The sequence below is a fragment of the Podarcis raffonei genome, chromosome 15, assembly GCF_027172205.1.
Source record: "Podarcis raffonei isolate rPodRaf1 chromosome 15, rPodRaf1.pri, whole genome shotgun sequence".
Classification (NCBI taxonomy): domain Eukaryota; kingdom Metazoa; phylum Chordata; class Lepidosauria; order Squamata; family Lacertidae; genus Podarcis; species Podarcis raffonei.
Window position 1 is genome coordinate 34,096,312 of NC_070616.1, and position 15,488 is coordinate 34,111,799.

At 44.6% G+C, this 15,488-nt stretch overlaps 1 protein-coding gene across 12 annotated transcripts in view; it reads left to right on the plus strand.

Moving 5' to 3' along the window:
- PKNOX2 (PBX/knotted 1 homeobox 2) overlaps nucleotides 1-15,209 on the plus strand; it is a 439,557-nt gene extending 424,348 nt beyond the window's left edge. For all 12 annotated transcript variants that reach the window (XM_053367533.1, XM_053367525.1, XM_053367526.1 and 9 more), the window contains 3 exons: nucleotides 1,905-1,981; nucleotides 12,130-12,308; nucleotides 14,031-15,209. In XM_053367533.1, the coding sequence (XP_053223508.1) occupies nucleotides 1,905-1,981; nucleotides 12,130-12,308; nucleotides 14,031-14,275 (501 nt within the window). In that variant the 3' untranslated portion in view covers nucleotides 14,276-15,209. The remainder of the gene's footprint in view (nucleotides 1-1,904; nucleotides 1,982-12,129; nucleotides 12,309-14,030) is intronic.
- The last annotated feature ends 279 nt before the right edge of the window (nucleotides 15,210-15,488 follow it).

A 15,488-nucleotide genomic window follows, 5' to 3' on the forward strand; every position in this document is an offset into this window, starting at 1 on the left:
AATATATAGCCATTGCGACCAGTTGCCATTGACAGCCTTATTGTCCATGAATAATCCTTATCCTTGCGATAATCCCTTTGAAACAACCCTCTAAGATAGTAATACTAATTCCACATATTGCAGATGAGAGCCTGAAGCTAAGAGATAAGCATTGTGCAAACATTATCCTGAATGCATGCGGAGAGGCAGTCAGAGTGTGCTAGCTGGCCCACCCTCTAACCATTTCCAGCGTAATGTCCGAAAGAGCCTGTGGACACACAAACCGTATCCTATGACCGCTCATCCCTCCAGCACAGTTTCAGACAGGGCCTCTCCCATCCCCCATCTCCCATGCAAGGGAGATGCCCTAGCCTTGAGCTGTGGTCCTTCTCCAAAGACATGGGGTTGCAGAGCCTTTGAGAAACAGCATCCCCACTTAGCTATTTCAGAAATAGATGCAAGTGTGGGGATAGGGTGGGTCCAGCAGACACAAGTGGGCCCAATCCAGCTCCACCATCTATGTATGCTCCGAGGAACGCTGCTACAGAGATAGGGAACATGGCATCCTCCAGATGTTGTTGGACTACAGTTCCCATCATCCCTGACCATTGGCTGAGGCTGATAGGAGTTGGAGCCCAGCAACATCTCAGGGGCATCATATTGGCTGCTTCTGCTGTGGATCCATGGTTGAGATGAGACTTGAAGCTGGGACATTTCATTTCTTTGTTGTTGTTGTTGTTGTTGTTGTATATAATTTTTATTAAATTTTCTGCTTTGCAATTTAAAATACTCATTTAAACATCCTTAAAAAATCAATGACTTCCCCTCTTCTCTTTCCATGGTTCATTTTGCATATCATAAATCCCTGCATATTTTACAAAAACTTAGCCATTATTGCATCCATCAAAACTTATTTACACTGTTGAATTTATCTTAATGCTGCCAATGTTTTCAAGTGTAAACAATTCCCCCCATATATTCAATAAACGTTTTCCTATCTTCTCTAAACCTATGCTCTTCTTATTCTATGTGTTAAGTCTACAAGCTGCACATATTCCATCAGCTTAAGTTGCCATTCTTCTTTAGTTGGGACCTTGCTGGTTTTCCTTTTTTGGGATAACAAAACACGGGCCTCAGTAGTGGCATACATAAATAACCTTTCTTTTTCCTTCACTGATTATCTCCTGCTTTTTCTCCCCAAGAGAAACCCAAAGTGGCTAAGAGCAAAACAGAAAATAACTCAGTTAACATGAAATATCAGTCAGCGGAGCATCTTTCAAAACATAAGGCCAGTCATGTTGAATGTAGAAGAAATACATTAAATCCATAGTGAACTAAGGCAAAAAGCAAGGGTCTTCTCTCAGGCCTTGATCTCTCCAGGTCCCCATACGTGGCCTAATTTGTGCAGTGATGGGAGCTGCTTCTCTCTGCGTGGCCCCATGGCACTGAAGAGTGCATCTGGCTATCCCTCCCTGCTTCCCCAAATGCTACAGTTCCCAGGATGCCCGTATTGGCACACAGGCCACATTGCCCAGGGCAAGGATGGGAAATCTGTGGCCCTTCCAACTCCCATTTCTGTTGACCATTGGTGATGCTGGATGGGGCAGTTGGGAGCTGAGTCCAGCAATATCTGGTGCTCCTCGTCCCTAAGGTAGTGGAAGGATCATGGCTCCCTGATGGAGCTCATGCTTTGCATGCAGAACGTCCCGGTTTGCAGGACAAGGAGCGCTTCCGCTTGAAACAATGCCACAAGGACAGTGAATGGGAGACCCATTCTGAAAACAAGCTGTGTGAGCTGAGCTTTCAGAAGTGCACACATCCGCGGCAGTTCAGATTTCCTCAGAGAGGACGAGCTCTGGATAATCCCTGCAGTGGCATGTGGTGCAACAATACCGTTATCTCTCTCTCTCTCTCTTCTTTTTCAGCACCCTTACCCGACAGAGGACGAGAAAAGGCAGATAGCAGCACAGACTAACCTCACGCTTTTGCAAGTCAACAACTGGTGAGTGAATTATCGACCTCCTCTTTGGAAAGGACAGTTTCTTCACCAAAGATGCCATTCTCTGACCTACAGTCTTATCCTCTCGTCTCAAGTTGTTGTTGTGGTTCGCAGGTCAAAGCAGAGCAGGGCCATAGCTGTAGAAAGTTCTGGGCTCTCAGGGATATTCCAGGCTTCCAGTTTCCTTTCCTTTTTTAATATAAAAAAGTAAGCCTCTTGCCCAGAGATAGCCAATATGGCGCCTTCCAGATGCTGGAACTCCCATCAGCCCCAGCCAGCTTGACTAGTGAGAATGGATTATGGGAAATGTAGTCCAATAATATCTGGAGGACACTGTGTTGGCTGTCCTTGCTCTAACCCTTTGACTTGTGGGGAGATATGGAAAACTATGCAGCCGGTATTCTATCCAATAGATAGAATTGTTACTGTGAGAAAATGATATTTCCCCAGGGTTCCAGGCAATGAATACAAAGTCACCAGGACAATGGTTAAGTACAGTCATATTTTGTTTTGCAACCGGGATCCGTTCTGGAGCCCCGGCCACTAGCCGAAAAGGATGCAGGGCAAAGCAAAGCGTCTGTGCACGCGCACCGAGCGGTTTGCGCTTCTGTGCATGTGCAAAACATGATTTAGCGCTTCTGTGCAAGCGGCAAACCTGGAAGTAACCTGTTCCGGTACTTCCGGGTTTGCCATGGACGTTCGCGGGAATGGACACTGGACGAGGCGGACGTTCGCGGAGGTATTACTGTATTAGGCTTGTTTGGGTTTGCAATTTTTTGTAAATGATTTTATTAACATTGAATACAATCAAACATGTTTATAAACACTTTAGGTTCCCTGTGCAGAGGCTCTGGAAGTTCCTCAATTATTCCCCGCCTCCTCCCCTGTGGCTATAGGCCTGTAGAGGAAGTTTGGGCTGAAGGAGGTTTCATGTTTTTTAGAAAAATTAAAACCTGGGTCTGAAATGGACAAGGCTACCCATCATTTTTTGAGCAGGGAGACGCCCATCCTGCCTTGACAGTCACCTCTGGTCCTTCTGTAGTTAAGACATTCTTTGTCAAGATTCGCTCACATGGTCCTGGGGAACTTTCAGGCAGAACTATGTGTGATGAAGCACATTTGAGGTTTCCAACCCTATGTTTCTTTTCCCCTTTTGACTAGTATGCTTATGTGAGGCAGGAGGACATTTGAAGGAGAGAATCAGTGAGGAACCCTCTTCCAGCAAATACCGTATTTTTTGCTCTATAAGACTCACTTTTTCCCTCCTAAGAAGTAAGGGGAAATGTGTGTGGCGTCTTCTGGAGCGAATGCAGGCTGCGCAGCTATCCCAGAAGCCAGAACAGCAAGAGGGATCGCTGCTTTTGCCCTGCAGCAATCCCTCTTGCTGTTCTGGCTTCTGGGATTCAGAATATTTTTTTTCTTGTTTTCTTCCTCCAAAAACTAGGTGCGTCTTATGGTCTGGTGCGTCTTATAGAGCGAAAAATACGGTGAACGCCTAGAAATAAACTGCATTGACAAAAGTATCTGTCAATTTCAGTGTTTTCAGTTTTCCTGTCTTAAGTTGTTTGCCCATTTCTGCATCAGTCTGCAAATATTTTCTTAAAAAAACAAACAAACAAAAAACCTTGCACATTTCTCCTAACGCAAGTTTTGGTACACATTTCTTCCTAATGTATGCCTTTTTGCAAGGCACGTCCCTTAATGCAAGGCATTTGTTTATATTACCGTATTTTCCCCTCTATTACACGCAGATTTTTTCTCCTAAAAAGTAAGGGGAAATGTCTGTGCGTGTTATTGAGCGAATGTGTGGTCCCTGGAGCTGACAAGCGCGAGTGAAGGCAAAAATCAGGCAAATATCAAATCGTCCGGAGAAGGGAAGCCTTGAAAGGAGGAAGCTCTGCCTCAGGGTCTTACTGCCCACCCGCTTCTGTTTCCTTACTGTGTTTGCTCAAACGGAACAAAGAGCAGAGAAAACCCCTCCCCTCCAGGCAAGCAGAGTGGAAAGCAGCAGAGCGTCCTTCTAATTCCTCTCCGTGCGTCTGGGACTCGAAGGCAACATGCAGGTTGGGGGGGGGGGAGAGAGAGAGAGAGCTGGTTGGCTTGTGGGGGGGGGACTTTTGCCTTCCTTTCCTCCCTCCGGTAAAACCCCTCTCCTGCATTCTTAGCCAGCTGCTTCTCTGCACACCCCTCTCCTTGTCGCTTCTATGTTTTTCCTTCCCTCCCTACTTAAAACGTGGTTCCAGTCACGGATCCACATGGATCCTCAGGATCTTTGCATTGAGTCACCCCAAATTCACCATCAGATCACATAGCAATGATCTGATGCAAAAACAGGGCTGCAATGGTGCAAAAACATGGTTACAAAGCACGGATCCACATGGATCCTCAGGATCTTTGCATTGGGTCACCCCAAATTCACCATCAGATCACATAGCATGTCCATGGCTACAGCCTGCACCAAAAAAATCACGCACCCACTGTTGCCTGGGGCTGCAATGGTGCAAAAACGTGGTTACAAAGCATGGATCCACATGGATCCTCAGGATCTTTGCATTGGGTCACCCCAAATTCACCATCAGATCACATAGCATGTCCATGGCTACAGCCTGCACCAAAAAAATCACGCACCCACTGTTGCCTGGGGCTGCAATGGTGCAAAAACGTGGTTACAAAGCATGGATCCACATGGATCCTCAGGATCTTTGCATTGGGTCACCCCAAATTCACCATCAGATCACATAGCATGTCCATGGCTACAGCCTGCACCAAAAAAATCACGCACCCACTGTTGCCTGGGGCTGCAATGGTGCAAAAACGTGGTTACAAAGCATGAATCCACATGGATCCTCAGGATCTTTGCATTGGGTCACCCCAAATTCACCATCAGATCACATAGCATGTCCATGGCTACAGCCTGCACCAAAAAAATCACGCACCCACTGTTGCCTGGGGCTGCAATGGTGCAAAAACGTGGTTACGAAGCATGAATCCACATGGATCCTCAGGATCTTTGCATTGGGCTACCCCAAACTCACCATCAAATCACATGTCTGTGGCCACAGCATGAAGCACAAAAATGATACATCCACTGTTTCATTCAGAATTTTTTTTTCTTGTTTTCCTCCTCTAAAAACTATGTGCGTGTTATGGTCAGGTGCGTGTTATCGAGCGAAAAATACGGTATATACTTTTATGCAGGTTTTCAGGGTTTGCTAAATTCCAGATCTCGCCACATGAGGGCACATTCTGAAAAGAAGTCCAAGCCAAAATAACAAGAAAATGTCTTTATGCAGAAGTGAAGCTAGATCCCAGATATGTTTATATGTACATGCACCAAAGTTTTTTAATCTCACGTAGGTGGTAAAAAATGACCAGATGGGCAGCCTTACTTGTAATGGGAATTTTTCCAGGTCAAAAATAAACACGAGGATCAGGCCTTAATTGCATTGAGATGGGCTGAGAAGGCTTAAATAATCAGTTTCTGGCAACACACATGCACAACACTAGGAGGAGGGAGAAATTCGATTTTATTTGCACTTTAATGAGAAGCTACCTAACTCACACTTCTCAAAACAATGTGAGGACCGAAACACAGTCATCCTTCAAAAGTCACACTTCTCTGAATTTTGTAGTGCAATTCTCCAGCCAAGTAATGTGTACAAAAAGGCATAGACGGGTGGGGTATAAATAATAAAATGCTATTATTATTATTATTATTATTATTAAACGAGAGTAAAGTAAGCATAAAAACACAGATATTAGTGAAAATAACATACAAAAATGCATTATATTAGGGGGGATTGCATTGCAAAAACGTGTAAATTAGGCAATTCTGTTTCATTCAGAATTTTTTTTTCTTGTTTTCCTCCTCTAAAAACTATGTGCGTGTTATGGTCAGGTGCGTGTTATCGAGCGAAAAATACGGTATATACTTTTATGCAGGTTTTCAGGGTTTGCTAAATTCCAGATCTCGCCACATGAGGGCACATTCTGAAAAGAAGTCCAAGCCAAAATAACAAGAAAATGTCTTTATGCAGAAGTGAAGCTAGATCCCAGATATGTTTATATGTACATGCACCAAAGTTTTTTAATCTCACGTAGGTGGTAAAAAATGACCAGATGGGCAGCCTTACTTGTAATGGGAATTTTTCCAGGTCAAAAATAAACACGAGGATCAGGCCTTAATTGCATTGAGATGGGCTGAGAAGGCTTAAATAATCAGTTTCTGGCAACACACATGCACAACACTAGGAGGAGGGAGAAATTCGATTTTATTTGCACTTTAATGAGAAGCTACCTAACTCACACTTCTCAAAACAATGTGAGGACCGAAACACAGTCATCCTTCAAAAGTCACACTTCTCTGAATTTTGTAGTGCAATTCTCCAGCCAAGTAATGTGTACAAAAAGGCATAGACGGGTGGGGTATAAATAATAAAATGCTATTATTATTATTATTATTATTATTAAACGAGAGTAAAGTAAGCATAAAAACACAGATATTAGTGAAAATAACATACAAAAATGCATTATATTAGGGGGGATTGCATTGCAAAAACGTGTAAATTAGGCAAGAATTCATTCAAAAATGTGTATATTAAGGAGAAATGTTCTCTAAAATGCTAATGAAGGACTTGTTTAAAAAAACAGAAAAACAATTGGAAGCTGCTGTGGAAATGCAGAAAACTTAACTTAAGACTGAGGAGAGAAACTGAAAGTGGCAGATTCACCCATCCCTACTTGGGAGAAACCCTCATTGAACTCAGTGGGCTTACTTCTGTGTCGGGCCAGCCGTTACAAATGGCGCTTATTTTAGCATAAAATAAAGACGCAGAGAGCTAGCTTATTTCCTTGGACTGATGGAGCAGCTCTTTCAGACATCTTCTCCTCTCCAGTCCGGTCACTTTATTACCCTTTGTTCTCTCCAGCCGCATGGCTGCTTGCCAGTGTCTCATGTTACCTCATCTGGCCAAGCTTAAACCCACCCACACCATATAGGGTCATCACTGCCCAGAGGAAACACAACTCCTTTTAAGGTCAATACAATCCTAATACATTGTAAGGCACAGACATGCTGGTCACTGGGTCAGCAAGACACCAGGTGGCACTACAAACCTCGGCCAGGGCTTTCTGGCTCCCACATGCCCTCTTTCTTTATATTTTAATCATAATCATATATATCAATGGCTTTGTCGAGCGAGATAAGCGACTCTTTTGACACCGGAAGCGGGCCGTGGACTGGAGAACCATGCAGTACATACAGAAATTAAAGAAAGGAATACATTGTATATAGCAACACAAAAAAGAATGAATACATTGTATATATACAGTTTGGATATATGCCCCATGATTCTTTCCCTCTTTAATTTGAAAATAACTGGGGGCAGGCATACATACCCAACATTTAGAAGCATGCAATAAACTAGTAAACTTAATCATAACTTGTACAAAAATATTATTCCTCCATATCTTATGATAATTTTCACCCTTAAAAGTCTTATTCAACAACACTGTTCTTATAGTTCGAGAGTGGCTGAGCCATGAATACTGCCAGCCAGTGTAGGATTCCGGCAACTGCTGCTTGCCAGCCGATAAGGTGAAATATGGTGGTTTCAACTGGACTGTGTCGTCTGCTTCTCTTCCTTGTATAACGGTGCAGCAAAGGATGGCAAGGCAAATGGTTAGGAAGGCACTTCTGCAGTTGAAGGGACTTGCCATGCCGCACGCATCGAGCTGGAACCCATAAAGGCTTGTCCTCAACGTCCACTGCCACGTACCCTCGTCCCCACGTGATCAGCGGGACAGGTCCATGCCATGCGGGATCAGGCAAGCGTCTGTACACCACCAAGGGGTGGGGGAGTGCCTCCTCCTTCCTAAAATGCAATTCCGCAGGAGTATGGGTCCTAATATGTGGATATAAAGATGGTTAAACACAAAAAGAACTTGGTGAACAGCTGAAGGAATGAGTGCTGTCGGAATGCTTCGGCCGCCAAGCAGTTTTAGCAATAGTGTTTTGAACGTCAGGTGCGCTCTTTCCACTATCGCTTGCCCTATGGAGTTAAAGTGTATACCATGAGTTAATTTCACATTCCACAACATACAAAATTCCGAAAATGTTTTAGAAATATATGCTGGACCATTATCAGTTTTGATACGCGTAGGTTTACCCATGACTTAGAAACAGCGGATAGTGTGCTGAAGTAAGGCTTGCAGGGCAAGAAACAAGGAAAACAAGTCAGAATCCAAGGAAGGAGTTATATAAGATATTGGTAAAATAGCAAAAAGCGATATACATACTGAGTATCCACAATAAGATTGAAAGAATGAGTAGAAAAGGATTGAAAGGCAAGAATCACAGCCGCTAGCTCTGCTCGCTGGGCAGAAGACTGTGGAGAGGTAAATAACTTTTCCATTTTCCTCCCTCCTCCCACGTCACCACCCCCCTACTTTTCGTTCCATCCGTGAAAAGGGTTAGTGCAGAGGGGAGAGGTGTGAGAGAAATGATGACCTATAAAATCAGCCAAAACAATTTGCATGGCAGCATTTGTGGTCAATAAATGCTGCTGTTCAGTCTGTGAAAATGGCAAATAAATTGATGCAACATCAAAACTGCTCAAAGTTATAGCACGTGAACGTCCTTTGATAACAATTGTCTGATGTGGATTCATTTGCTGAATAAATGTTCTTCAAAGGGGTATGAGGTAAATGTAACCATTCTATAATGCAGATAGTCTTCTTCTTGTCCGTCTGAGCATATAAATTTCCTGTTGGCAACAATGGTGTAGCAAATACTGCCAGGTGCAGCTTGTGTTCAGCACCTCTAGGTGGCGCATGCGGAAAGGTTTCAATGCTTCATTCACAAAATTTTGGCAAAGTGTAGGGGAGTTCCGCATGCTGTTGTGGCTGAACAATCCACTGATATCACTGGGTGGATTGCAAATTGTTATATACTGGCAATGTAAAAGCAAACTGTTCCTGTCTGCTGGATCCAGTGGGATAGAAATGTTTCAATATGGCCAAAGTCAATTGTTCAGAAATAAGCTGTTCAGAAACGAGATGGTGCCATTGCTGCAGTTTTTTCTTTTGGTGGAGGCCACTGTTCTACCCACACTGAAGTATCAGTGATCTTGGTTTGCCATGCTGGAAACGCTGTATTGATAGCTACAGGTTGGTTTTTATCTTTCGCTGCTGCCAGCAAATGAGCCTTGTGGGTGGCTGTACCAACAGACTGACCAATGCGTAGCATCGTAGCTGTATCAATGGCAGGAAGGTGTATTATCGGGCGCAACGCAACCTTACAATCCTCAGTGGCATTTTCAAAGGCCAATTGTTTGATAATTATTTGTTTGGCTTCAGGATTTTCAATTTGGCTACTCACTGCTGTAATCAGCCTGTCCATAAAGGAAGAATATAATTCTCTAGGTTCTGGGATTTTTCTCATTGCTTGTTTAGCAGCAAGAGCAGTATCCCTCAATAAGATCTGCAGCAGTGTGGCTTGTACCGAAGCCTGAGCAAAGGGCTCACGCCCCATCATAGCATCTATGACATCTGCGAGGGTAAGATTAGGATTATTTCCTCTGATTTGTTGCAGTAAAGCAGGAGCATAAACACCACAGGCAATTTCCCATTCGTGAGCAAACAATACACCAGCTGATGGGGGTAAAACTGTACGTGCCAAAAGCTTGAATTCATCTGGAACTAAAAGCTGGGCTTGAATTCCTGCTGGAACACCAGGGAATGCCATAGTATCCTGAGTTAAGGAACAGGCAAATACTGCACGTTGCAAAGGGGTAGCTGCCTTTGCTGCTGCTGAAAGAGCAGAGTCATTTCCAGCCAGACCACGGTATTTTTGCAGATTTGGGTCTTCTGGTGAGGAACTGCAGTCTGGAGGTTTGGGATCTGGGGCTGCAGGCAAAGCAAGGGCTGGAACACATGGCAGGACAGCAGGCTGAATTAAAGAAGCTGAAGCTTGTGTTGGCAATGCAGCCATGGAGATATTTTTTGGTGATAAAGAATCCATAGCATATCGAACCTTGCACCATGCATTTAAATTCCGAACATCAATGCTGGGAAGCCCATGAAAATGTGTTCCAATTTCATCCCAATGTTTTAATTCCAAAGTTCCTTCTGCAGGAAACCAGGGGCAATGTTCATCAATTGCCAGAATGAGCTGTATCAAATCTCCCTCAGGAACTTCCAATTTGTTGCAGGAGAGGAGAAATTTTAAGTCTTTTAAAAATTTCTGTTGGGGAGTAGTCAAAGAGCTGCCCATTTTTCTAAAATCAATATTTAAGGGATCGACTAACCTTGGATCCGTAGATGAATAGCGCTTGCAGCCCTGGCCGGGCGAGGTAAGTCGATGATATCCACAGCTTGGATCAAAAATCTTCTCACAGTCTTGCCCAGACTGTTTGCTTTAATCTTGCTTCTTAGCTCTCTTTTAAAAACCTCAGTCGTAATCTTTTATTCAGCCTCACACGGGGCACCACTTGTCGGGCCAGCCGTTACAAATGGCGCTTATTTTAGCATAAAATAAAGACGCAGAGAGCTAGCTTATTTCCTTGGACTGATGGAGCAGCTCTTTCAGACATCTTCTCCTCTCCAGTCCGGTCACTTTATTACCCTTTGTTCTCTCCAGCCGCATGGCTGCTTGCCAGTGTCTCATGTTACCTCATCTGGCCAAGCTTAAACCCACCCACACCATATAGGGTCATCACTGCCCAGAGGAAACACAACTCCTTTTAAGGTCAATACAATCCTAATACATTGTAAGGCACAGACATGCTGGTCACTGGGTCAGCAAGACACCAGGTGGCACTACAAACCTCGGCCAGGGCTTTCTGGCTCCCACACTTCTGAGCAAGCATGCATAGGACTGCAGTGTAAAACAGTGGTGGACAGCAGATAGCTTGGGATCTCCTGATAGATCTTTGGGTGATTTGCAGTAGATCAACAAGATTTTCTGATTTTGGGCTTTCTAACAATAGTAGCTTCTAAAAGGCTTCCTCCCTACCTTAAATTAAGGGGTTGAGAAACACAGAATGCGTGGGGGGGGGGAGAAGAGTCAGATTTTTTTCCTGAGCTGAGCAGGTACTCAGAAGTAGCCTGCCCTGCTTTTCTGAAATGTGAGAGGCTATTCTGCACCTGGTTCCAATTCGTGAACCTCGTGGTCCTAGTAAAACAAATGAATAAAGTAAATTGCACAAGTGTGAGGTCTGCCTCATCCCTGCTGTAAAAGACTTGGGCTTTGTTTGTTTGTTTGTTTGTTTGTTTGTTTGTTTGTTTGCATTAATATATTTTGTATTTCACCTGTATCCATCATGTTAGATAATTTACAAACCAGACCCTTTTTTTCTTCTGTGAAAGCAGAAATGCACCTCAAGATGGTGTGAATCCACTTTCAGTGCCTGTATATTTTTATAATAATAATAATATTAATAATAATTTTTTATTTATACCCCACCCTTCTCAGTTCAAAAACCAGGCTTAGGGTGGCTAACAACAAATTTAAAGCACTTAATTATAAAAGCAGCATAAAATACAGTATAAAAACATGAATAACAATAAAATTCAAAAAAAGGGGGGGATAAGCATTATATAATCCCCAGGACTAGCTGGCTGAATTGGTCCTACTTGGGCCAGCGAGGAGACCAGGTGAGAATTAGCTGTGGGCTCTCAGAGTGGGAGATCTTCATAAAAGGGGAGGGGGAGGGAAGGGAAAGGAAATAAAAGATCAGGCTGAATTCAGATTAGTCCAGGCAGAATTGCTCTGTCTTACAGGCTTGACGGAAGGAGGTTAAATCCTGAAAGGCCCTAGTCTCATGGGACAGAGCATTCCACTAGGTCGGAGCCATCACTGAAAAGGCCCTGGCCCTGGTGGAGGATAGTCTGACTTCCTTAGGGCCCGGGACCTCTAAACTATGGTTGTTCATGGACCTTAAGGTCCTCTGCGGGGCATACCAGGAGAGGTCCTTTACCTTTTTACCTATATGGAGTAAGGCAATCTCACAAGTAACCTTGTTCCAGGTTGTACAAGAAATAGAACTGTAGAAGTCTTTCTTTTTTAAAATGATGCCACTTAACATGCAGGTGGTCCAAATACGTAAATAAATGAATCCATTCATTCTGGTTTTTTCCCTTCTTGCGGGAAGGTTTATCAATGCCCGGCGACGTATCCTGCAGCCCATGCTTGATGCAAGCAACCCAGATCCTGCTCCTAAAGCCAAGAAGATCAAATCCCAGCACCGGCCTACGCAGAGATTTTGGCCCAACTCCATTGCGGCTGGAGTACTGCAGCAACAAGGAGGCAACACCGGTACCAACCCTGATGGTAAGAATTTGATGCATGGCTGCAGCCCTCAGTTGGCTTTTTGATTTGACCAGGCATAGGCAACCTCGGCCCTCCAGATGTTTTGGGACTACAACTCCCATGATCCCTAGCTAACAGGACCAGCGGCCAGGGATGATGGGAATTGTAGTCCCAAAACATCTGGAAGGCTGAGGTTCCCCATGCCTGCTGTTGATTCTGGCCATTTCAAAGGTGAACTACTTAGATATATTATATAAGGTTTCTCTGTCTCTGACTTTTTTGAGTCTGATTTTGCACTTTTTCTCTTTGCCAGAGCTTCATTTCCTGCTGTTCCGAGAATTTGAAGCTAGCGTTGAAAGCTCTAAACAACTTAGATCCCAAATGTCTGAAAGACCACCCCCTTCTCTACAAAGCCTCTTGGGTGTTAAGATGAACAGAGCCCCTGCCCTGCCCCAAGTCCATGTACAGGGCATGGCTGCTATGCGCTTTACGTGGGGCTGCCCTTGGGTCTGGTCTGGAAGCTCCAGCTAGTGCAGAATGCCAACAGATGACAGCATGAGACAGCTTTACTTGGCTGCCTGTATAGTACCAGGCCAGACCCAAGGTTCTTGTGTTGATATTCAAAGCCCTGAACAACTTGGGTCCAGGATACCTTAAGAACTGCCTGAGATCATATGTTCCAGCTTAATCACTAAGATCACCCAGAGGAGCACTGTAAGTTATCCCCTGAGTTACAGAGGCCCAATTTACCTCAACTAGAAACCAAGAGTCACCAGTCCCATGCTGGTGGAACACTCTTCCAGCAGAGATTTGGCAGGTGTCCTCACTTTTGACATTCTGGAGTCTCTTGAAGACCTTCTTATGCAGCTGTTGATTTTTTATTTTGATTACAGTGCTACCTCCAGTTGCGGACAGGATCCATCCCAGAGCTCTGGTTGGATCCCGAGGTTTCCGCAACAGGAAGGACTGCTTCTGAGCCTGCACGCACGGCAAAACACTTCCAGGTTTGCCACTTTTGCAACCTGAAGTTTATGTTACCCAAGGGTAACGTAAGCCGAGGTACTACTGTATATGCATTTTTCAAATGGTGTTTTATGTCTTAACGCTGATATTTTATTATATGGCAGTATAGAAATACCGTATTTTTCTCTCTATAGGACGCACTTTTTCCCCTCCAAAAATGAAAGGGAAATATGTGTGCGTCCTGTGGAGCGAATGCAGGCTTTTGCTGCGCACAAAAAGTGCGCGAAGAGTGCTCCGAAGGCTTGCAGACAGCAGCCTGCAGCCTGCAGCCTGGCGAGCGCTGTGCCAACTCCCGCTGCACTCGCCGGGCTTCAGGCAGCCATACGCAAGCCTTCTGAGCACGGCAGGAGTTCCCGCTGGGCTCCGAAGGCTTGCGGATAGCTGCCTGTTCTGGGGGCTGGGGTCGGGGGAAGCTCAGGCTTCCCCGCCCCCAGCCCTTCAAGCTCCGGGAGCGGCAGCGAGGTTGCACGCAATCTTGCCGCCGCTCCTGGACCTTGGGGGGGTGGAATAATTTCCCCCCCCCTTTATTTCCTCCCCTAATAACTAGGTGCCCATAACAGGACTGAAGAAAGCCAATTTCCTTCAGCACGGGCAACAGTTCGCCTCAATTTTATCCTCAAACAATTCAGTGAGGTTAATTTAATGCACTGCCCCGGTGGTGGTACCATAAGCAGAGCTCTTGCCCGTGCGCCATATCAGCTGTTTGCTTTTTCGTTCTAGGCTCTATAAACATGGACAACCTGCAATCCCTCTCCTCTGATAACGCCACCATTGCTATGCAGCAGGCCATGATGGCAGCGGCTCACGATGACTCACTTGACGGGACAGAAGATGAGGAGGACGACGAGATGGAAGAGGAGGAGGAGGAGGAAGAGGAGGAGGAGGAGCTGGAGGAGGAGACCGAGGAACTCCAGACAACAAATGTTAGCGACCTTGGCTTGGAGCACAGTGACTCGCTTGAGTAAAGGACCCTGGTCAGTGGTGCAGCATATGCCTCCTGAGAAACCTGGCTGCTTGCCTAAATCATTGGCCTGAGAAGAGAGCCTGAACTTTCACGTACAAGCCCTGCACCCCTTTAAAGAGATCATTCAACGACAATGCCCTTACCCCGAGTCCGGCTCACCTGCTTTCAGTTGCAGGAGCAGGCACGAATGATGCACATTTAAGAGACCTGCCGAATGTGCAAAGTGATTATTTAAGTGAAGGAGACACGTTTACAAGGCACATATTGTGGCCAGTTCATTTCTTCTTTTTTTCCCCTTTGTTTTTGATAATAACAACAAAAAGTGTTTTTAGGGTAAGCTGTTTTCTGTACGACTGAATGTTTTATGGATGTTCTAATGCAAAGCCTTTTGGTGACATGCAATTGAGAGGCAAGTCTGTTTTCATTTTCACGGCTTTTATGAGAGATTTATAGATGCAAAGAGAGAGAGAGAGAAGAGATTGATGGTTTTTACAAAAAGAAACTAAAAGACTGTAATGATTATAAATATCTTGATGTAGAAAAAAAACAAGTTTGCAAATTTGCAAAAATACAACAACCACACGACTGGACGTTGAGCGAGAGTTTAATGCTGGACCCAGGTAGATTCCTGGTTAGTTCTGAAGAAATGGATATCAAGTCTTCAGGATTTCAGTGGGCCAGATCCCAAGGCATGTGGAGAGAGCCACATTGTGGTTAATTTGAGAAATGGATACCACACTGCCATCTGAACCATTTGGGAAGGGGAGATGAAAGGTTTTAGCCCTCTGAATGGAAATGTCATAATAGTAACATGCCTGGTTTGATTCCCTGCTTACAGGATACAAAGTCAACAACCCCCCCCCCCAAAAAAAGAGAATGCCCCTGAATAATTATGTTAATTGTTTAGAGGATCATAAATTGAGATGTAACCATTACGGCTTTTTGCATTGGTTGAATATGAGCAGGCTCAGATTTCCAAACGTTTACAGGTTCACAGGCCAAGCAAAAAGTGGCTTGGAGAATTCACAGGTTTCTGAGCAAAGAAGAGATTTTCTGGAGCTTAGTGGAACTGCTCTCCAGATGGTGAGATAAATGCCCCTTTCACAATCTCATTTCCCTGGAACTCGTCACCTGTCACCTTTGACCACCTGCATCTCTGCCACCTCCAGAACCTCCAAATGAAAAGGTCTCCCAGGCACAACACCCAACTGGAT